Source organism: Nesoenas mayeri (genome assembly GCF_963082525.1).
Source record: "Nesoenas mayeri genome assembly, chromosome: 3".
NCBI classification, from domain to species: Eukaryota; Metazoa; Chordata; class Aves; order Columbiformes; family Columbidae; genus Nesoenas; species Nesoenas mayeri.
The window spans coordinates 69,406,360-69,429,677 of NC_137544.1; the positions used below are offsets into that span (position 1 = coordinate 69,406,360).

At 35.8% G+C, this 23,318-nt stretch overlaps 1 protein-coding gene across 5 annotated transcripts in view; it reads left to right on the plus strand.

Annotated features, from left to right (window-relative positions):
- The window catches only part of SHPRH (SNF2 histone linker PHD RING helicase), a 50,952-nt gene extending 27,819 nt beyond the window's left edge, over nucleotides 1-23,133 (plus strand). For 4 of the 5 annotated variants that reach the window (XM_080342633.1, XM_080342635.1, XM_080342636.1 and 1 more), the window contains 13 exons: nucleotides 850-992; nucleotides 4,361-4,534; nucleotides 4,863-4,925; nucleotides 6,087-6,312; nucleotides 7,725-7,868; nucleotides 9,120-9,221; nucleotides 10,030-10,101; nucleotides 11,795-11,983; nucleotides 17,255-17,347; nucleotides 17,892-17,978; nucleotides 18,433-18,611; nucleotides 20,437-20,517; nucleotides 21,719-23,133. In XM_080342633.1, the coding sequence (XP_080198759.1) occupies nucleotides 850-992; nucleotides 4,361-4,534; nucleotides 4,863-4,925; nucleotides 6,087-6,312; nucleotides 7,725-7,868; nucleotides 9,120-9,221; nucleotides 10,030-10,101; nucleotides 11,795-11,983; nucleotides 17,255-17,347; nucleotides 17,892-17,978; nucleotides 18,433-18,611; nucleotides 20,437-20,517; nucleotides 21,719-21,815 (1,650 nt within the window). In that variant the 3' untranslated portion in view covers nucleotides 21,816-23,133. Of the gene's footprint in view, nucleotides 1-849; nucleotides 993-4,360; nucleotides 4,535-4,862; nucleotides 4,926-6,086; nucleotides 6,313-7,724; nucleotides 7,869-9,119; nucleotides 9,222-10,029; nucleotides 10,102-11,794; nucleotides 11,984-17,254; nucleotides 17,348-17,891; nucleotides 17,979-18,432; nucleotides 18,612-20,436; nucleotides 20,518-21,718 lie in introns of those variants that run through there. The other variant, XR_013922020.1, reaches the window with a different exon arrangement.
- The last annotated feature ends 185 nt before the right edge of the window (nucleotides 23,134-23,318 follow it).

Sequence of the window (23,318 nt, forward strand, 5' to 3'; positions counted from 1 at the left end):
GACAATAAACATTTTGGCAGTGTGCACATGCACATTGTCAACACACACACATGGAGCCCCAAAACATATTCCATGTTCCCCACATGAAGAGGCACACAATACTTGATGAACAGATGACTGAAAATAGAAATACATGGTGGTATGATTCTAGTAAAATTTAACACCATGCTTGATTTTTATATTAACTGTGTTTCACTTGTAACTTAGGTAAATAAGTTTTATAGGGTTTGGTGTTTGTTACTTTCAAATGAACTGGTCTTTTATGTGCATTTAGTCATTATGCTTAAGGCTTAATTGTGTTTAGTCAATATGATGATTGAGTTTTCATGGGAAGGTGCAAACCCTTAATGAATTGGTGAACACTTGAGATGAAAGGCTGCTTGTCATTTGCATGATTCTAAAGAAATAATGAAGAAATGAGGCAAATGGCCCATGAGGAAGTAAACTTCTGCATCTGCTTTCACCTTTTAAAATTACAGGGTCACTTCAGTGTTGCTCTATTGATTTCCCAGAGACCTTGCTTTCTATGATTAAATGATCCTTTTGTCTCTTTTTGAGAGGGAGAGAGGAAGGAGAAACTTGGAGATTACAGTATCTCTGTGGCTATGCTCTGTAAATGGCCTCAGTGAATCTAACTCTACTGAAGCAATTTGAAGTAGTAGAACTAGGTGGGAGTGTAGAAAATTACACAGGAAAAGGGATATTTTTCAAACATAGTCATCTTCCTCTTTCCGTGAAATTTACCAGTCTGTGTTTGTGTGGTCTAAAGAGCAGTGTAAATCTTTGCTGCAATGAGTAAATTGGTTGTTTGTTGAATGTTCATGGATAAATCTGTTCTTTTGCGTACAGATACATTCAGGTTCTCCTTGGTGGTTGGATGTCATCCAGACAGCAATACAATATGCCATCGATGAGGAGCTTGTTCAACGTGTGCAAAACGAAATAACGTGCAACTACAAACAGCAGACTAATAAACTCTCCATGGCAGAGAAGTAAGAGAATAGCTAAAATAGGCTAATGAATACAGTTAAGTCTGCTCACGTCCTCTTATGAATTTGTGCTAACAGTTGCAATTAAATAGCAGGAATTTTTGCTTCAGAGCGTCTGGGGTGCAATTAAGTTCCAAAAACAGTCCCTCCAAAAGCATAACTAGATAGAAGACTTGGAAAGAAAAGCAGGAGAACTACAGTTTTCTCCTAGACAAGCTTTCTTTAAAATGTTCCTTTTTATTATCTACTGTGGTTTTGCAGTCTTCTGTACTCATGCAACTGCTGAGCAAGAAAGATTCAAAGTTAATTGCATTAAAATTGAGTAACCTCTAAAAGAAATTGACTTGCTTAAATGGCAAGTAGACAGACAATAACAGAAAATCATTGTGCAGTAGAGTAAAATAGCATCACTGTTTTTCTGAGCAAAGAATTTCGGCTTAGATTTATGTTAGAGGCAACAGTACCACTGTTGTTGTGTACAGTTATAGAATGACAGATTGGAAGGGATGTCTCGAGATTGATCGCCTAGACTGACTTCCAGCCAATAGATCCAGGCCCATCCTCAGTGATTCAGCGCAAACAGGTTGCACAGGGATTTGTTCTGTTGGGTTTATGGTATCTCCAATGAGGGTGATTTCACAGCCTTTGTGTGAAGCCCGTTCTAGTCTTTAACCCACCTTGTGGAAAAAAAATAATCTTCAATGTAGCTAATATGTGTTGCATCTTCTGTCCATTGTCTCTTGTCCTTTTGTCAAGCACCTTTGAGAAAAGTTTGGCTCAGACTTCTCTGTGCCTTCGGGTTAGGTAGATGTAGACAGCAATAAGGTCTAACCTGACCAATCTTATTTTAAGGCTGAATAAAGCATTTTCTCCCAGCCTCCTCTTGTACATTCTGTGCTTCAGCTTCATAAGTTTGTCACAGAAAAGGGAGACTATTAAACTTCAGGCAGTTTTCTCAGATACATGAACAATCCTTATACTCTTAAATACAGTCTTTCTGAATCATTTTTTTAGTTAAATACTTCTTTTTGGGTTTTTATATATATATATATATATATATATATATATATATATAAAAACCTAGGTGTATATAAATGCATATACATATGTATATGAGTAACCTGTGTATAAAATGTGTATATGTATGTATATATTTAAATACTTTAAATATGCACAGATTTGAACTAAATATGTAAAGAGAAATCCTCCAGTATGGCTACTCTGTTGACAAGATCCAAAAAGGTGGCAATACCTTGCCCTGCTGGAAGTAAGCACAGCTTTTACTTTTCAATATTTAGACTATTCAACAGAATTATGTTAAACAAATCCTTACATCTTCTTTCTTCAAAACTCAGAGTTATGCTGAGAAGGAAGAAGGAAATTCTGTCTGCTCAAAATAGATATTGAGACCACCCAGCTGGAAAGTAGCTTTGTAGAAAAGGACCTGGAGGGTTCTGGTGGACACCAAGTTGACCATGAGCCATCTATGTGCCCTTGTGGTGAAGAAGGTTAATGGTATCCTGGACTGCATTAGGCAAAATGTTGCCAGCTTGTTGAGGGAAGTGATCCTTTCCATCTACTCAGTGCTGGTGAGGTCACATCTGGAGCACGCTGTGTCCAGTTCTAGGCTCCCCAGTAGAAGGAGATGGACATACTACGGAGAGTCCAACAAAGGGCCAAGAAGATGACAAAAAGGCTAGAACAGCTCTTGTATAAGGACAAGCTGAGAGAGCTGTGGTTCTGTTCAGCAGTTTGGGGGCATCTTCTCACTGTATATAAATACCTAAAGGGGGGTTGCAAAACAGATGGAGCCAGGCTCTTTTTAGTGGTGCTCAGTGGCAGGACCAGAGGCAATGGGCACAAACTGAAACAAAGGAAGTTCCCTCTGGACATCAGGAAATACTTTTCTACTGTGAGGGTGACTGAGCACTGGCACAGATTGCACAGTGAAGTTGTGGACCCTCCATCCTTGGAGGCTGTCTGAGCAGAGTCCTGGGCAACCAGCTCTAAATGGCCCTGCTTGAGGAGAGGGGTTGGACAAAACAGCCTCCTGAGGTCCCTTCCAACCTCAATCCAGCTGCGAGTCTGATGTGAACATTTTGTGGTTAAGTGTTGTTTGAGAATGATGGCATCTTGTTCTGGCCAAAATTAATTTGAGGAAAGGGTTGTTTGCATGTTCATGCTGAGCTCATATGCCTGTGCATTCATCTATACTCTTGCTTGTATTGTACTGGATTTTTTTTTTTCATCGCTTGAAAATCACTATTTAGGATGTGTCTTTTTAAATTGTTGCTGCTTATAGGTTGTGTAAGTTTGCAAAAGTGATCTTCAATACCAGTATTTATTTTATAAAATAGGGATAAAACTTATTTCCTTTTAATTTTTTTTAACATATGCATTAAAATCTTAAAAAAGTGTCTTATGAAGTGTTACTAGTCAGTGGTGGAAGCAACTAGTCCTTATCTCTAGTTGAGCATTAGAGATGGTTGGTATAGTGGGAGATTTTAATAAATATGAAATATTTGGCAACCGATAGTATTGACAACAGACTGATTGCGATTTACATATATTTTTCAGACTACCTGGTTAGCCAAACTTGTCTATTTTAAAATACATACCGCCTAAGCCGGTCATCTTAAATTACAGACTTTAGTAGTGTTGTTAAACCTGTGCTTGTCTCTCCACGTTTTACAAAAGCGATATTATGGATCAAACTTTCCATATGGGGTAGAACCACAGTTTTGTAGTACACTGTCTTGTGTATGAATGCCAGGCCTTGTCTGAAGGCTGCACTCTCGGCAAGAGACCTCTGCTCAGGGGAGAAACACAATACGGGAAGTGCTTAACTGGTGTTCATGTTCCCACTCCAATCAAGAGAGACATCTAGACTTTAGAAAAATAGTTCATTGTCATGTCCATTTAGTAACTTTAACTTTGAAAGCTAACTTGCAAAATGCAGTATATTTTTGTGATGGGTGCATGTGTCTGCTGTGAATTGCACAGATGCATTGAAAATCAGTTTGGCCAACAGGTTCAAATAAGACTGTAAGTGTATGTAGTTGTTTGCCTTTTGTAAATTTGCATTGTGGACTAGAAAGTTTCAGTTGGTGTTGACTACTAATATTCAATCGCATCTCTCAAGTCTTGGAAAGAGTCTTTCTATCCTAGAGATACCAGGCATCATCTCAGGAGAGACAATAGAATGATTTCTAACAGTTAGTATTATGTGTAGTAGTAATAAGCATTTATTTTTTAACTTCTTATGTGGTCCTGCATTGCCGTTTAGCTATCTGTCTTCTACTTCAAAATACTGAATTAAGTTTTGATTTGGTATTTCAGTGTGCAATTAGTTCCCTTTTCATTTAAATCAGATTCCGTGACTGCAGAGGCCTTCAATACCTGCTCACAACCCAGCTGGAGGACGTGAAGAAGTTCCAAAAGATTGTAAGAGAAGCGGTGAAAAACTTGGAAGGCCCTCCCTCTAAGCAGGTCATTGAGGCTGCCACCATCTGCCATTTACGACCTGTTAGACTTCCACTTAACAAGTATGTCTTGAAAATAGAAAACATGCTTTAGAGGTGTATTATTAAGTTTTTCTTCATTTGAAATAAGAAGAGATTAAAGTCTTGTATATTCAGGGTCTATATGCACGCAGATATCACAGGTAGCTATTTGTTAGGACCATGACCCTTACCTTGGTTTTGTTCTTACAAAACCTTTTCCTGTCAGTTATTACATTGAGTGTACATAACTCTTAAATGGTTCTTTTTGATCGACTTTGGGGTTGTTTTTGTGTTGGAATCGGGAATTATAGGAATTGCTTTGGTTTTTGATGAAATACTGAGTGCTTGTTTTCAATCTTCTGTATTGCAGCTGTGTCTTTTGTAAGGCTGATGAGTTGTTCACAGAATACGAGTCAAAGCTCTTTTCTCATACGTAAGTTCATAGCTTTTTATACTTCTCACTATTAAAAAATGTGAAAGTTGGATTGTTTTGTATTTTATACTTTAAGTTTTCTTAAATAACTTTATGGTCAAATTACAGCAACTTCTTGCTAGTGGCCTTGATAGCAATTTTATTAGTCAGATTTAATTTTCTGTGTAAATTTCATTTGAAAGAAAAAGTGTACAAGGAACAAACACTTGCCACTTTTTCTCAAGCTGCTGTAATATGACCATACGTTTGAAATGAAGTGTTGAAGTGTTCAGAAAGTGATGTATAAATACAAGTATACTAACTAAACACATATTCCTGTTTGTGCAAATGTTTGCAGTCAGGTCGCAAATGGTATAATACCATACTCATTCATTTTTTTTTTTTTTTTTAATTCTGTGTAACTCGTGAAGTAACAAAATTTGGCAAAAGCCACAGTGAGAGAGGAGATTTCAGACATGACTGCAGCTGTGAGCTGGAAGAAGGGCTGCACCCACATATGGTGTGAGAGAAATATGCGTAGTGAACAGTACTGAGAGGTATAGATTACAGCCCTATATATGGTTTCTCTTTGACTTTCGTCTCTCATAGCCCTCACCATGTCAAAATTGGATTCAAAAATCTTGAGGTCACTGAGAAAACATTTTGAAAAGTCTTTACCAGTGCAAGCTCTCTTACGTAATGATTGCTGGAATCATTAGGAAATGTTAGTGTATTTCTGAATTAGCATTGTTTGTCAAGGAGAGAACTGGGAAGCTGTAGTGTTCTTAAATAGTGCAATACACAGCAAATTTTGCATCAGAGTTTTAACTGCAACTCTTGCTGATTTAAGTAGTCAGAATTGCTTTTTTTTTTTCCAAATGAATGTGACATTAATCATTAATAACTACTAGAAGATAATTAAGATGTATAAGCCTTCACAAAAGCTACTCATGACTATGAGCTTATAAAATGGCCTGTACAGTGATTTCATTACAGGTACTGAGGTCACTGTGTTCAAAGAAATCTTTAGGGATATCAAGTAATAAACCAGTTGTTTATATTTGCTTGGTTTGTTTTATCCTTTAATCAAATATTAGAAGGCTGAAATATATGGTGAATAAGTAGTAATGGATGCAAAAGTAGAAAATGAGTGGTAAGTATCATGTTGGGTTTGTTTTTAAGTGTTACAGGCCAAATGGCAATATTTGAGGAGATGATAGAAGATGAAGAAGGGCTCGTTGATGACCGTTTGCCCACTACAAGTAGAGGACTGTGGGCAACCAGTGAAACTGAACGTGCATTGAAAGCAATTCTCTCCTTTGCCAAAGCTCACCGAATGGATGTTAAGCTAACTGAAGAAGGCAGCATATTTCTAGAACTCTTTGAAGCGTGGAAAAAGGAATACAAGGTGCAGTAAATGAGATGGTGACAAAACAATTGTGTAGCCCATTCAATGTAATATAAGCAACTTTAAGCTGAATATGAACAAATTTAAGTTGTATTCCTGAAATTAGGGTTTACCTACACAAAGCATTTTCACAGTGCTTATTACAGGATTTGATTTAAAATTGTCTATATATGATTTAAGAGTTTCCAAAAGGTATACTAGTTACTAAGCAGATTAGTAAGCAGTGTAATTGCATCTATTAAGACAGTATACAGCTATAATTAAATGTTTGTCAGCTTAGTTAAATCAGAATGTAGCAAGACTCAGCAAATCGAATGTTGGTCCATTCTGTATTTGAGTTTATCTTCAGTCTCATGCTAGCTACAGATGACCTTTCACTATTGCTTTATTTCTTGGATCTTCTTTACTACACAATGTAACCTGAAATAATTAGTCTTCTGTTGTTTGAATCAGAGAGAACTACAGGAGTGCACTGCAGCTTTCTCCGTGCATGGTTGTGTGTCTGTGTGTCCTTGCAGTGAATACATACCAGTGATGGAGAAGGGGCAAGAGCTTTTGCATACAAGGGTCTCATCCTGTCTTACAGCTTAGGTGTAATCAAAAGTGTTTCTCTTGAATGCTTCTCCTTCTCATTTTTAATTAACACAAACAAGCTTCAGTAGAACATACCTGTGTTTCACCTCTGTGATCTTTCTCCCAGGCTTTTACAGTTTTCACAATTAAAAAATCAGAAATCGACAAATAGTAACTTTTGGCATTTGCAAAAGAGGTCTCTGAATTTCAGTTAGATCACTGCAGATTTTTTATATAATATGCAAATATTGGAAAGCTTGTGAAGAACTAATTAACAGTATTACTGGTAATTTAAAAATAATGTCAGTTTATATGTGTAGCATGTTTCCAGTTGTAGCCACTTCTTTTGTAGAAAACCAGAATTTACTTTTTCTTGGGTAAATTGAGACTGTTATCTTCACTTTGTGCTCATCTGTGCTCTTGTCAAGACCACTCAAGCTGTTAATGTTTTTTTAAAACATATTTCATCTTTAAGGAGCAGTCTCAGTACTATAATAGCTTTCTGTTCAAAATTGCTTCATCATTTTTCCTTATTCAGCATTTGCTTAGTTTCACAAGCCATTTGGTTCTGAACTTGTAGTTGCATTGCTTATTGTAATAGTTGTAGAAGAAATGAGAGACAGCTATTTATAGTTGTTCATAAAAGGATGGAAAAGAAAGCAGGCAAGATGATCTCCATACTGTTTGTTTTCCTTCACCATTTGTTGTTGTGGCTGAATTACTGTAAAGAAATATTAACTCTTACTCCAAAAAAGTTTTCACTTTATACAAGGTATGGCAGTCATATAAAGGGAACTCAACTCAGTTCTGCTACTGATTTGTGGAGGCTTTTTTTACAGTTGCTTCATGAATATTGGATGGTACTGAGGGATCATGTGTCTGCTATTGATGAGCTGGCAATGGCTACAGAACGGCTGAGAGTGCGTCATCCTGATGAGCCAAAACCAAATCCACCAGTTCTCCACATCATAGAACCACATGAGGTAAAGTACTTGGCAGCAAATAAATGTTTTACTTAGGTTTGTTTTTCTGAAAGAAACTACCTCCTACAAAAATAAAAATTTGCATGTAGATCTATATAGGAGGTCTATAGTGTGCTTCTGTTTCCATTTGAGAAAGCCTTGGTGGAGTAAACAGTTCTTATATATTTTTATGTTCAGCATATGGGCCTTTTTGAGCTTGTAAGTTTTATTTTGATTTTTTTTTTTTGAGCCCTTTGACCATAAGAGTGTGGCGTGTTTCCAAAAGGCTGCTGTCCTCTCAGCAGCAGGTGAATGGCTCTGGGACCTTTCTCTACAATTGGCCAGTTTTCCAAGGGGGTGGAAAATTAAGTTGACCTATTTTCTCACCCTTGTTGCTACTTTCCACAAGGACCTGAAAACCAGCAGTGAATACCTAAAAGACAAATCTTTTTTCAGTATCTTGGCATTTCTGAGTGTCCTCTCAGACACTGTCTGTTCATGAACATAAAATAATGCTGTGTTGATTTAACATCTTTTTTTTTTTTCCTCACTGACAGAAATGTTTTCAATAGAAACATTTTGTGCCTTTTTTTTTTTCAGTAAGGTTCAGCATTAGATAAAATTGCTTCTTTTATTTCTGTAGGGAAATAGATGCGTTGTGTGTGTATTAAAGCAATGTTAAAAATGGAGCACTTTGCTTAACAAATGTTTAACAAAGTCTATGATTTATGTGCTTGCAACAATAAAAGAAACACCAAAGCCTTCATCCTTTGGGTGCTTGATTCTTCTGCAGTGTTAATAACTACATCACTACCAGCTGTATTAATAGAAAAGGAGTTCGCTTGATGCTTCTATCTTTGTATATGTTAAATGAAAAGTGAAAGCTTCTAAGAAGTACAAAGAAAGTAACTAGTTGTTTCTTACACATTGTGTAAACAGTAGACTCCAGGATCTATTTGGCTGTAAGATAGATGATAAATTGAATGAAATTTGAAAGAAAATTTTTTAAAAATAAGTTATTTAAAATTGATTTTGTCTCTGTAAAGAAGTACTATGTTCATACTGGGTACTGGAAAGAAATAAATAATAAATCTTGCCTGGGGAGAAGCACATCTTAAATTTACAGAATGAGCTGTTCTGTCTGCTGTCCCGTTAAATTATTCAGCTGAATTTTGCCAAGAAATGAATATAAGTCTTATTGTGGAACTTAACTGTATTTTCCTTTTTTTTTTTTTTTTTTTTTTTAATGTGCGTTTAATACTGTTTCCATAGGTAGAGCAAAATCGAGTGAAACTTTTGAATGACAAGGCAGTTGCCAAATCACAGCTTCAAAAGAAATTGGGACAACTTCTGTATCTCACTAATCTGGAGAAGGTAAGGTTTACAGTTCCTTGGTTCTTACCAAAGTGATGTAGTTTATTTACCTAGTGTAAAGCTACCATTTTTATTTAAATCTTACATTGTAAAGAAATTGTATTTTCTATAAAGATTCATTGCATGTTGAGATTCAGTGTGAAGCTCTTTTTGTTACTGCAAAGTCATTAATTATTACATTATATAATTTAGCTATTTGCTTAATTGCACAGTTTTAACTATCTAAAACTATTTCATAGTTTATAACTTTCATTAAAACTAACTAGGCCATGCTTAAATGAAGCCTTGTAAAATGATGTACCTCTCCACCTACCCTATTTTACAAAGAGCTTTTCTTCTTAAACAGAAGAACAAGCAGGTCTGTAGGTTAAATACGTGTAAAAAAATCTACACAAATACCCTGTATGTTACGTTATTTGAATCACAGTGTTGAAGTAAGTACAATTGCTTAAGTAAACATAGTTCATAGTTAAGTCTATGTAAGTGTTTTCACAACAATGTAGAGCTGATAGAAAATAGGCGTTTCTTGTTTGAAGCTTGTACTTTACAAGGATTTTTGAAAGCCATAGTAGAGATGCAGATGCTATCTGAAGGACTGCAGTATAAGCTACTCCTTTTACTTATTGTGAATTACATATTTTTTTAAACTCCTCATGATAGACTTATTTATTCATGAATGATGTTTTTTTATTTGGTCACACTTTTTTAAAGGACTTAATTATTCCTTTTTCTCGAAGCTTTTTTTAAATATAGAATAACTTTTTCTTTGTTGAAACACAAAGTTGTTTGGTTTTTTTCTGCTTTACAGTCTCAAGATAAAACTACTGGGGGAGTTAACCCTGAACCATGTCCGATCTGTGCACATCAGCTGGGAAAACAGGTAAGATATTTAGTCAGCAGACTTTGGTTTTAGAGCATTTTTACCTAGGTCTGAGTCAGTTGTGTGTCAAATCTTCAACCTTTGATTTTAAACGAACATTGTATTGAAACAAGGGAAATAGGCCCATTCCTGTGATGTAACAACCTCTGCCCTGGAATAATGTCTTATACAGTTGCAAACGCTGGTTGTTTTGTAACTCTGAAGTTTTGCTTTCATCCTTTTGTCAGAAAATAAATTCTTTGCTGTTCATAAGCTAACAGAATGAAGAAATAGATAAGCTTCTGCAGTATGATAGAGTTTTACTATAACTGCTCTTGTTGATAGTACTTTTCTTATAGACTCTAAAGAAATTGATATTAGCTACTTAAACAGTAGTAAAAAACAACAGAATAAAGACTTGTAGCCTGGATTTCTTTCCCCACCACTTACCTCCTGAATTGCAGGAGTAAGATTTAATCAAAACTGATCTATATCATAAAGTACAAAACCATAGTTTATACTTCACCTACCATGCATTAGGTAAAAACCTGAAAGGACTCCTGTATGGTCAAACTAATTTGGCACTTCTGTTTTTTTAGGGTAGCTATTTTAAGGTGTTTTAGCTTCTGTTAGTTTTATGTTTAAGTATGAACCAGTGTCGCACCATGTCTCCAAAATCCCCTCTATGTTCTTCTTCTGAGGATGATAGAGGATTTTTACAGAGAACAGTTGCTTGCCCTGTTAACTGCCCTGATGCTTCATCTCTGAGCTAGAGGAGCTCACTGAGAGGACAAACTCGTGTTTTCTTTAACTTTGGCTGAGACTGCCACTTGAGATGATAGCAGCCATCATGTTGCAAGGAACTTTTAAAATGCTTTGCATCCCATTGCTGTGTGGTTGAAAGGACCTTACAAAGCCTATAAGATCTTTCACTTGCTAATAAGTCATTTAGTAAATTCCTTCTGCTACTTGGACCCATGAAAACTAATTTATTTTTTTCTCTTAGAATGGCCTATAGAACAGACAAATACAGAGTAAGCCCCTATTTCTAGGTGCAAAAACATTGATTTACAGATTACTTCTCTCTTAAGGAAGGTCAATGCTGACCCATAGATGTTTCAGGTCCCTAAAGGAAAGGCAGCTTCTGCAGTATGGTCTTTTGTTTCTAATTCATTATGCCAAAAAAATATAAATATTCTTTGTTCTAAATGCTTTTTTCTTCTTAAATCCAAAAATGTTGTCTAAGGCTTAACAAGATCTAAACATTAAAGCACTTTCAGACTTACAAAATAAAGACTGATCCAGTATGAACATATTGATAAAGATTTTTACAGAGGGCAAATGTGTGGGTCCTTTTAGACATTGTAAATATGTAATCTCTGTACTTAACCTATGTATTAAGAATAATTCTTCATAGAAATTTAGACTGTAATGTCTTCAAGTTTAAAACTGGGAAAATACAAAAAATAAACAATAAATAGAGACCTGCTGTGGAATGTGAATCTTTCTGTGCTCGAGAACTTTGAAGTCCATGCTTTTTAACAGCTAGAGTACTAAAAATTCTAAAATTCTTCCATTTTAATCTGAGTTTTGTGAAAGTGTTTCTGTGAAAATGTAGTTTATCACATATTAGTATACCATTTTTCTTTCGCATTGATCCAAAACTGATACTCTGTTTGTTTTGTTTTGGTTTGTTTTTTAATTCTCTGCATAGTGGGCAGTGCTGACGTGTGGACACTGTTTTTGTAATGAGTGTGTAGCTATCATCATAGAGCAGTACAGCGTTGGCACACGCCGGAGCTCAATTAAATGTGCCATTTGCAGGCAGACAACATCTCATAAAGAAATATCATATGTCTTCACTGCAGAAACTGCAAATCAGGAGGATGATATCCCTGTAAAGGTACGTAGTTTGTGAGCTTTGTTGCCCAAGCTTTCAGCAATGTGTAAGTGTTGTGTTTTGTTGCATACTGCATTTATTGCAGGCAAATCTACCAGACAATTTTGTAAGTATATTCACTTTTATTGTTAGTTTTGTTTATAACTGGTAGAGTTCTTTTTCTTTTGAATTGGACATGATGGGCCTTTCTTATAGTGTAATCAAAGTTTTTGCACTCTTCTCCAAGAAAAGATACACATTTTCCTGTCAAGTAAAAGGTGGGCTTTTTGGTTTTTGTTTTGCTTAGTATTTTTTTTTAACTTAGGCTTTTCATAACTTCTGGAAACAAAACATGAAAGGAAACAATGTGAAAGAGGATATCATTTTAACACCTACTCTTTAAATGTGCCTGAGGAAAGGCCTTCTAGGTGGATGACAAAATTACACATCTGTAAAAGTAATGCTGTCTTGGGATGTGAGGGGGAGGGACAGCTTTTGCTGAGCTTCAGGTTTTTTTGGTTGGTGGTTTTTTTTTTTGTTTGTTTTTTAAAGCATTTGACACTGAGCAGAAATAAATGCTGTTTCTATGCAGGTGATTAGTTTTTTTGGTTGTAGTGATTTTGGCTTTTTGTAGCTAAGGAGAGATGAGGCATTTTGGAGGCATAGTTTTGCTGTATTTCCTTGAAATGAGTAGTCTGAGAAAGCTGTCTGTACTCTAAGGCTGTTAGGATAATGTAAATATTTTAAATTGGTAAGTCTTCATTGTTAGCCAGAGAACGTAAATCCTGATTCTGAATTTAAGATTAGTCATCTGGAATGTTTCTTGAGCTACCCAAGGAGTAGTTGTTTTGTATTTTGTATATTTATGTAATATTGTCTGCTGTACCAACCATAACTAGGAGGAAAAAAGTGACTTCTTTTTTATAGGGGTGAATGAACATAAAAATCCTGAAGGGAGATTATATCTATGCTTCCTCTGTCTACTGAATTAGTAAACAGGTTCTGAGTATATTTAGTAACCTTACCCAAAAATTATTCAGTAATAAGTCAAATCACAGTAGAGGAAACAGAAGAGTTTAAACCCGTAAAATATTATCTATCAAAAACAATGCTTTTCATTGGAACTTCTTGATGATGAATTTGTACTTTGGAGAAAGGTTTCTCTAGTGTGATGTTGACATTTCTTTTCCCTTTAAGTGTATCATCAATAGTGTGGTTCTGAAGCCAAATTCTTTAAGCTCATACCAAAATCTTTTGATCTAGTTGTGTGGTGTAAGCTTTTTTCCCATGTTCTAGATGAATGTTGACCCTGTGCAGTTAGATACTCTGCAACAGTATTCTTTCTGGGGTTTTTTTTGTTTAGAAAAACCATTAGTGCTTCTTGCCTATCCGCTTTTTAAACTTTGATATTTGGTTAAAGCCTCACTGACTGGTCACATGTACCTACTGAGAAGATGACTGTTGAATATAGAGTGACTTTGATCTTAAAACAGCTCCCTGCCTGGGCAGGTTTTTTTTGTCAAGGCTTGCCACTGACATTGTCCAGCTCTGTTAAGACTATGTTTTCCACTGTGACTTTGTGTCTATTCCTTTTAGCCTGGCTTTCTAAGGAGACAAGGTCTTTTCATTGTACTATCTTATACTTCTCCATTAATTTAGCAACCTATTAGATAATTTCAAACAGCTTGATAGTCTGAGTTTCAAAGGTAATTAATTTTCTACAAGTCTTATTAAAATAGCCATGCACATAAAGTATGTCTCCTGCTTGGCAAAATACTGTGGCTTGACTTTTACCCTTACTACTAAAAATACCTTAAAGATCAAGTCTGTGGGGGAAACTTTATTTGTAACTTGTGTGCCAATAGTTAACGAACCTCTAGACACAAATGTGTAGGAAATCAGTCTTGATTGGACTGTTTCTTGTTAACTTGTTACTTAATTGTTACTTTTCTTGTTAACAAGGTTTTCATTGAGTTAAAGGCAGGGATGGAGGAAGAGACAGCATCTCCGTGAGTCTTTAGCAATACTGACACATATGTAGTGCGTAGGTACATTTTTGCTTTGCACAAATCTGTTATAGATTAGTATTAAACCAAAAACCTGTGGTTATTGCAGTTATGGAAGCAATAGAGGATTCTGGACTAAAATGCAAAGGTAAAAGACTAGTATTAGTAATATTTTGATTTAGATAATACTGCTATCTTAAAGTATGATTATAATACAGTTTTGATCAGGTTAATATAGTTAAAAGTAATAATGAAATATCCTGACGAGGAGTTCTATGGTATCTGTACAAGTTTCCTTGAACCTTGTGGGTAGATTTGGCTGCTGGCCTCTACTGAAGCCAGTGCTACCACATTCATACTAGTTATGTTGGCCTCTCTGGACAACTGGAGTCCCATTTTATCAGTGCATGCTTCCTAACTCAAATTATTAGATTTGAAGTAGTTGATGGCATGTGGCAGCAGGGGGAGTAAATAGGCTATATTTTTGATGGGCTGGTTGTTAGGACCTCACTTCATAGGTGTTTTTTAACAGATTTCTTCAGGGTCTGGAGATGTCACCTCGTTTCTAACAAGGAAACTTCAAATATGTTTCATAAATTACATTAAAAAATAAATAGAATAACTAGATTTCATAAATAAAACACAGAAGGAATGTGTCATCTACTGTCCTGTATAAAGGGCTGTAATATTTTCTTGAAACACTTCTGCATCAGAAACTTCAGGCAAAGCATAAGTATTAGTTCTGTGTGAGTTTGCTTCTCATCTTGAGCAAGGCCCATTCTTATTTCACAAAAAATACCAATTTCTACTGTGGCTTCAGTTTATGTACTGCCAAAATAAGCAACATTGTTAAAAATAAAAATTTCTACCTCATATTCCTTTGAGGATGGTTAACAAAGTATAACTAACTTAATATGTTTTTTATAGAATACTGAGGTTAAGATCAGTATCTTGCAGTATATCTATGAAAACTCTGTGATTTATTCAGCTTTTATATTTTCATCTGAACTTTCTCAGTCCTTCTGGTCTCTTTCAGTATTCAGTACTTCTTTCCACACCACCACCACCCCCCCGTTGTCATATACATCTTGTTCTTTATTGTACCGGCATTAACCATGTTAAGTTAATGCCTTTGTCAAATGCAAAAAGACTACTGTAAATGGGAGCATTTTATACCGAGAAAGAGATTACTGGCACCCCTGCGTGTTTTGGTCCTGTAAAAGCTTCCAGTGTCTGGTTAGCGTTACAGTGGGTATTGCCAGCCTGTCATCCGAGACATTGTTGCAGCGTAGTTTTGATTCTCATGTGTGCTGTTCCATAATTAATTAGAACTAGCCGATCAGTTTATAAATACTCATCTGGATACTCATCTGGATATTCAGCGAAGTTACAAACCTGAGGTTTGTGGGTAATGAGTGGGGTAACACGTTTTTTAAGACAGACTGAAAACCAAGATCTCATAATAGCAAAAGTGCTTTTATCAGTTTGATCTCTCCTTAAATACTGAGAACAAAATTGAAATAATTTGTGCTGTGAATGAAAGCTTTAGTCAATAGTTCAATAACAAGTCTAATATAGTCTGTCTAATATTACGTAAGTAATGGATGGAGAAGTTTGCACACTTAGTTTTCTTGTTTTAAAAAGAGAGCAAAAAGACTGTGACCACTTTGATCATTGTGCTGTTCTTTGCCATAGTTCTTCTGACTGATCTCGCACAAAGTCACATCTGTAGCACCTGAGTCAGGAAGTCTGAAGGGTAGAAAGATCAACAGCAGCAGCTAAAGCTGCTTTCTCTTACAGGAGGGAGAAAAAGGACCTATGGTAAGGTCCAGAAAAAGTCTCTGAGGAAAAGACAGAGCAGATTAGCAAGAATTGTCATCACTGAATCACATAAATGGCTCTGGAATATATAGGAAATGCCAAAAGTTAGTCTCAGATCTCCTAACTGAAGCTGGTTATGATTGGCAGACAGCTGCCATAGGGCTGCAAATGTGTCATTCATCCTTGCAGAGCATAACACCTACTGATGTAAGCATTTTTAATTGTCTGTCTGACTTTTGGGAACAGTGTTAATGTCTGCCAGGTGCAACAGATGTAATGAAACAAGCTGGTGTATTTCTATGTCCATGACACAGAGTTGGAATCGCCATGCAAGAACCTGGGAAATAAAATGGTACTTCTTATTGCAGCCTTTGGTAAAAGAGTCTGCAGAAAGTCTTCTAGATGTATTTCTGGAGCATACATTTAGCTGCATAACATATGAATGATCAAGTAGCACAGCATTGGTTCCAAACTTGTGCTTTGACTGCTGACATGCTTCCCCGCCAATTCTGCAAGCAGCATGACTTCAGTAAATTTGATCTGTCATTGTAGCGAGCCAACATCGTTAATTCAATGTTCAGAGGACAGGTGCAGACAGAAATAAAACAATATTTGCCCAGCCGAATCTAGTGCAGCTTGAAATTACTATGCTTGTAAGAACTAGTACAGAATTAAGTAAGGTCTTCTTAAAAAACCCTAAAACATTAGGTAAAGTTGCGATTATACAAAGCACATACTGAAGGAAATCGAGATACTAAAGAACTGTTACTCAGGATCCTCTTCCTGACTTAGGGGGAAAAGGAAGAGCACAGAAGTCAAAGTGGACAAGATGTAGAATGTTGTATTTTTTTCATTAAGCACTGAAATATTTCCAAATGCAGAATATGAAGATGTTTTCATTGCAGCATGCAGTCCTTTAGGACTTAATTAAATTATATTTACCAATTCCTTATTTTAAATATAATTAACAGACTTCATAGTACTGAGCATAAGTTTGGTGTTACCAGAGTCAGAAACAAAAGCAACAGAAATAGCATTCAGACGGGTTTTTCATGGCCAGTTTTCAAGAGGTGTGAAGGGAAGGAATTCTAAATATGTGTTTGGAAGATGCCTTCAAGATTGTGCCACTGAGTTAAACCTCAGCAGGCCTGACTGGCATGTTTGGTGCAGGTACCCAGCTGTGGCATCCAATCTGCCTCCTGCAGAACTAGGCAGCTCTGTCTGTGTGGCACTTTGTTACTCTGTGTACTGCACACGCTGTAATAAACCGTGGATCCTATAGTAGTGCGTAAGGGAGGTATAAAAGCAGTTCAGTGCTGCTTAACCTGCCCTTCCTCCAGGTTGCTGATTTTTAAATTTGTGTAAGATGTGGAAGAGTCCTAATATAACATTATTTGATAAAACAATGAATGTGGAAGGAGTTGTTCAGTATCGTACTTTACTAATACTGTTCTTTGACTTTTCAAAGGGAAGTCACTCCACCAAAGTGGAAGCTGTGGTCCGAACACTGAAGAGAATTCAATTTAAAGACCCAGGGGCTAAATCCTTAGTTTTCTCAACGGTATTAATCGCTATTTTCTGTCTTCTCTTTGTGTGTGTGTGAGTTTAAAGAAGTCATAATATTTTCAGGAATTAGTTTAGCAACCAAAATGTTGAATCACTCTGTACAGCCACGTGATTGTTTTGAGAATTTGTAGGGCAATTCATGTAACTGGGTCATGAACAATGATTGTAGTCAACAGATGTAAAAGCTTGTTTTCTTAAAGGTCAAACACTTAGACTTACATATGAGCATTAGAAATCATAGATATTTTTAAATGTAATGTCCAGATGCTTTTGATATATTGTAAAACTGGTTTTGTGATAGCTACCCATTTTTTTCTAATTCAAGCTGATCTTTTAAATTACATTTCTTAGTTAGTTTTATGAAAGATTTGGTTCCTGCCATACAAATATTTTTCTAACTCCTTTTTTAAACTGCAAATGCTAGTATTTTGAAAGGTCTTTATCTACTTTTTCTTAGAGAAGGTAAGAAGTGTATTTTAGTTGCCACTGCTGCTTGTCGAGTTACTTTTATTGTGTTGTGTGGTTTTTTTCTTTTACAGTGGCAAGATGTGTTGGACATAATTTCAAAAGCTTTGTATGACAACAACATGACTTTTTCTCAAATCAATGGAATTAATAAATTTCAGGTACATAATGGATCTTTTTATTGAAATTATTTTCAGTGGGGAAAATTACAGTTCATAGAAGTCATTTTGATCCTTTTACTTCATTGCTTCATTTGAGAAACTGAAAGAGCAGCAAATTTGTTTGTCAGAAGTGTTGATCTCTAATGCATTCTAAAAATCATAATCACAAAAAGCCACAATTTAAACCCTTTGGAGATAAACAGTACCTTCACTTTTGAGAAAGAAGCATTGGCATGGATGTTAAGGATGAGACACACTGATTAACATCACAAGAAGTTCTTGCCTTCGTGATGTCTGTGGAGTATCAGTTCTGGGATGACAGGTCTTGAATTAGTTGGGCTGCAAGACTTGCTCTGGGGCCTGTAATAGTTGCTATAATGTCTTCAAAATATAGAGATGCCCCCCATGTTCTCTGCAGAACTTCTGTCACACTGCTGTGGTATTTGCCTTTTAGGAGAATCTCTCTGCATTTAAATATGATCCAAACATCAATATTTTGCTGCTGCCTCTTCACACTGGTTCCAATGGACTAAACATCATCGAAGCAACTCATGTTCTGCTTGTGGAACCCATTCTAAATCCTGCACATGAGCTACAGGCTATTGGCAGAGTACATCGTATTGGCCAAACAAAGTAAGAGTTTAAATTGCATTGAGTGGTTTAGATATGATCCAGAATAGAACTGCATACTGGAATCAAAATAAATCTAGTTCATTGAACTTCTCAATTTTGGAGATGAGGGTATTAAAAAAAAAAAAATGCTGAAAATACACAATGTGGCTGAGGTCAGGCATGGCCCTTCCTCGTTTCCTTGAGAGGCTCCTCCTAGCTGGTCATTCCCAGCTCCAGATTAGGAGCTGCGTAAGTTGTTGGGAAGTTTTTTTGTTTGGTTGGGCTTTCATTTTTAAAGAAAGTTATAGCACACACTTGTTAGAACTGATTACTTTTAAAATTACAGTTCTCCCCTCACTCCCATCTGGATCTTTTTTAAGAGATTAATAAGTTTGCGTATCTTGTGTTTGTTTCAGTGTTGTAGATTTTACATGGGTAATATTGAACACTTAACAAAGGTTTTAGAAAGTTTGTTCTGAATGGATAAGATCTATATTTTTTCCTTAGGTTCCATGTCACTTGAAAAAAATAATAAATATCCCCTGTACATGAGTGAGAAAAACAGCTGGAATCAATTCTGGAATAATAATATTCTAGAATAATACTGGGGTTTGTGTTCTGGAAATGGAGGCAAAGTGAGAGGGCGTGAATGAGTATGCATGTGAAAGAATGTTTAAGAAGAGGTGGGTATTTGGTAAAGATGTTGAATTAGCTGTGAGGACATTAGAAAGATCAGTTGCAACAGCCTGCATTATAATTTTACATGATGCTGGCACAAAAGGTCTGGCAAAAACCTTGCAATAAAACCAGCAAGAATGTGTGTTGTACTTGTTAAGAATAAGACTTCAGTGAGGTCTATTTGAAAAATAAGTACCGTGAGCATGTTTAGTTTCACTGCTGCAACTGTTACCAGTTCAGTTGAGTTCTTATTTACTTTGCTTTTTTTTAGGTAGTGCTTTTCCTCTGGATCACTAAGTATCCCCCCAAATTCCTCTTGTGTAAAATTACCTGCCAAAGTTACAGCTTCAGATCTGAAAACCAAACAGAGCACTTTGAAGGGTTCATATATTGAAAAATATTTATATTGGGGAGCCTGGATTGATTTTTTTTTTTTTTTTTTTTTTCCCCCTCTTTTCTTTTTTTTTCCCAGTTTTATCTTTGGAGCTCTTTTCCATTTCACTTTCTTCTGCTTGACATTACTTTCTTTTTTTTAATTACATCTTTCTTTTTGAAATTTTATTTTGCAAATTAAGTTATCATTTTTTACGTTTATCGACATTTTGGTTTTTACATTTTACTGGTGTTTACAATTTCATGTTTACGGGTGACGATTACTGACTTAAAAAAAAAAATTTGTAGTATTTTGCCATCTTCAAGAACCTGATTGTTAAAACTCTAGGAATGAGCTTTAATTATCCATCACATTGAGCTCTGTCTCTTGGAGTGACTTGTGACAATGCAGTATAAACATCGTATATAACCAGTGGACCAAAGTAATTTCTTTAAACAACAGAGTGGGCTCTTGAGGACTGTTTGTTTGTAGTAGGGACACAGAAAGCAGAACTTTGCCCAGCATCTGCCTTAGGAATTTAGTTTATATAGCTTGTGTTCATTTAGTATGTGATCCAACCAAATGGAAGTGTGTGCTCTGGGAGGCACTAAGCATCCGTAAATGTCAGTGGAAGGTGTTAAACACCTTGTAAGTTTGTTTTCTTAAAATACAGTGGTGTTTTTTCAGCACTCTTACAATAATTAGTGTGAGACAGAAATGTTCTCTTAAACTTTGACAGTACAGCATAACTTGTGCTCACTTCTGATCTTGTTTTCTTTTTTTAAACACATTCAGATCTACCATTGTTCATAGGTTCCTGATAAAAGCAACAATAGAAGAGAGAATGCAGACTATGCTGAAAACTGTAGATAGAAGGTATGTATTGATTTTTATTTTTTTTTAAACATCATTACTGCACTGAAAATGAAAAGGTGATTGTCAACCGTGCTTTTATTACAGTTAAGTATGCATATTTTAGATATAAATTTCAAATGTTCTCCTTCAAATAGTTTTGACGAAAAGTTTTAAGACTTGAAAAATTGATCTTTTAACCTGGTTCCAGTAACTTGAAGCTTAAGGTATTGTCTTTCTCTGTGGAATATTTAGGTTACATTTTGTATATTTTATTTCATAAAAGCTCAATATATTATGCATTATGATTTATCTTTTCAGTTGATATATTCCGTTAGTATAAAAGCATTGTAATTAATGGAGTAATACTAAGCCTGCCACTGGAGTAACAGCATATATTACAAGCTCTAACACAGGACGTTAATTCTTTCATTATTTCTGAATTCTACAAAACTAGTCTGTCAGTTCAGTGTCACACTGGTTGGTTTTGCAGTCCGTGCAAGCAGTGTTCAGATGCTTGCTTGTAAGTCAGTCTAGTGTGGAGACACAGAAAGCAGTTTTCATTGTGTTTATCTTTTCAAAATCTATAAGCAATGACAGAGTGGGAGTGGAAATAAAAAAGTGGTATTTACATTTTTTTATGCAGACAGTATAAGAGGTTTGTATAATACTTCTTAACTATGTTGTATACACCTAACAAAGCTAGAAGGAGGCCTTAGTTTAGGAAAACTAGTTACTTTTCCAACTTTTTGGCTGTTACAGATTGTAAGACTAAAAATTTACATGCATGTCTCTGGCTGTAGTTATGAAAGATCTCAGCTTTAGCTTTGAAAGAATTATTTCCTCAATTTCAGTGCTTACTATTGTTTATAAAATTCTGATAAATATACAGTGGTTGAGTGATGCAGTGAGGGCTGATGTTTTGAAAGTAATATCAAACCTCATGCTTGGAAGCTGAAGCCAATCCTTTAGATGTTAGGAGAACAAAGTGGATTATTCCGTGTTCCGCTGCCTCTGCAGCGTTTGGTGTTGAGCACTGCTAGCGACAGTGTCTTAAAAAGTGCAAGAGAAGTAGCTGATCAGGGTATGTTTTTTCGTGATGGAAAGTGTGTTTCCCTGCTGAGCTTCAAAGCTGAACAGTTATTGGACTCTGGCCTGTGTGGTCTGTCTTCAGCACACACAGCTTGTTCCTTCTCTGATGTCTGCATGCCATTTTTTCCCACAGCCACACAAGCTCTTCCATGAAACAGTCAGAAGCCTCCGTTCTGACAGTGGCGGATTTGGCTGACCTTTTCACAGAGGAAACTGAAGAACTGGAGTAAAAAAATTGGTTTGGCCTAATGAAATCAGAAAGTACCTGACCTAATAAGCACCGATATATAATCCACTTGATCTGTCATTCCTATAAACATCACCTAACACTGGTCTGTAACAAAGCTATTGGAAATCAAAAAGTCTTAATTGTTACTGTTTTATTCTGTGGCAGTTTTTAGCAGCACACACTTCTAATAGCACTGGAGGAAACTTGCACTTTGCACGTTGTACAAAAACATGGATTTTATTCCCAAAGAGCATTTGAGCTGGGTGCTAGAACTGAAATCTTAGACCCTTGGTTGAGGAGATTTTTATCATCAGGTTTGTCTAGTACCTCAGTGTGAGAGCAAGACTAGGTGGGTGGTTGGGTGGGAAAGGGAAGCAAAAAAACACATCTAATTTTTTTTTACTGTACAAAAATTTATTAGAAAGAATGACTGTAAATTAATATTCTTCTAGAAAAAGCTTGTTAGTATTTAATGCAGAGTTACCAAATGTCTTACTGGTAACACTTTAAGTGACTAATCTTTACTAATAACTTGGATATTTGTATTAGGCTTTTAGATACTCATAAAGACTTGTGACAGTTAAAAATTTCATTGTTAATGCTTACTCACTGCAAAATGATGAAAATTAAATTATGCTTTTTGTATATGTGTTGGTCTGGAAATCAGTTAAATACTTGAACTTACTGTACATGTTTTTGCTTATTCTTGAAGCCATGACTGGTTTAGTGCTTTGTTTAAAAAACAAAACAAACAAACAAACAATAATGCATTTGTTAAAGAATTTTTTTAAATATCAGTTGGTTAAGTTGCTGATCACTTTATAATCGTTTAGGGCTTATGTACGTGTCCTCACCCTGATTTCTTTGTCTAGTTCTCCCCTCAAACATGCAGCAATCTAAATATTGAAAATAGATGAGATTGTTATGCAGTCTAACTGTTGGATACCTAGTTGAAGTCAGATAATCAGTGGAGAGAGATGAAACTTCTGTGGAACTTCATCCTTAGATATGTGAGATCGCTCGACCCCATCTCTGTTGACAGTAGAGAGTTTAGAAAATGAATGTAGGTTAACTTAGACTGCTGAAAGTAGACAAGATAAATTTTAAGCCTTTTGGCTTAGGTTATGGATGCACATTTGGATAACACCATTTCTGAAGGTACTACAGAAGCAAGCTCAGTTAGATAGTTAATGTTAAATGCAATTTTGTGTGTAGAGACTGGGCAAGTGTGTGTGCATAAGCAACAGGCTGTTTCCCTCAGATTGCAAGATTTACTGTTTCAGTAGACAATTTTTTTTGTATATTTTAGAAATCTTACTTGGGGTTGACATTAAAATGATTCTTTTAAGAAATCTCATCTTAGAATTTTTACTCAAGTCATGTCTGCTAAATAGATTTGCCATACAGTTATTGAGCTTCTCGAGTTCTGTTTTCAAGCATCGGACATTTGAGTTGCACCATTTGGATATTAAGCCTGTCTGCATGGCAGATGAGTTTTCCACTG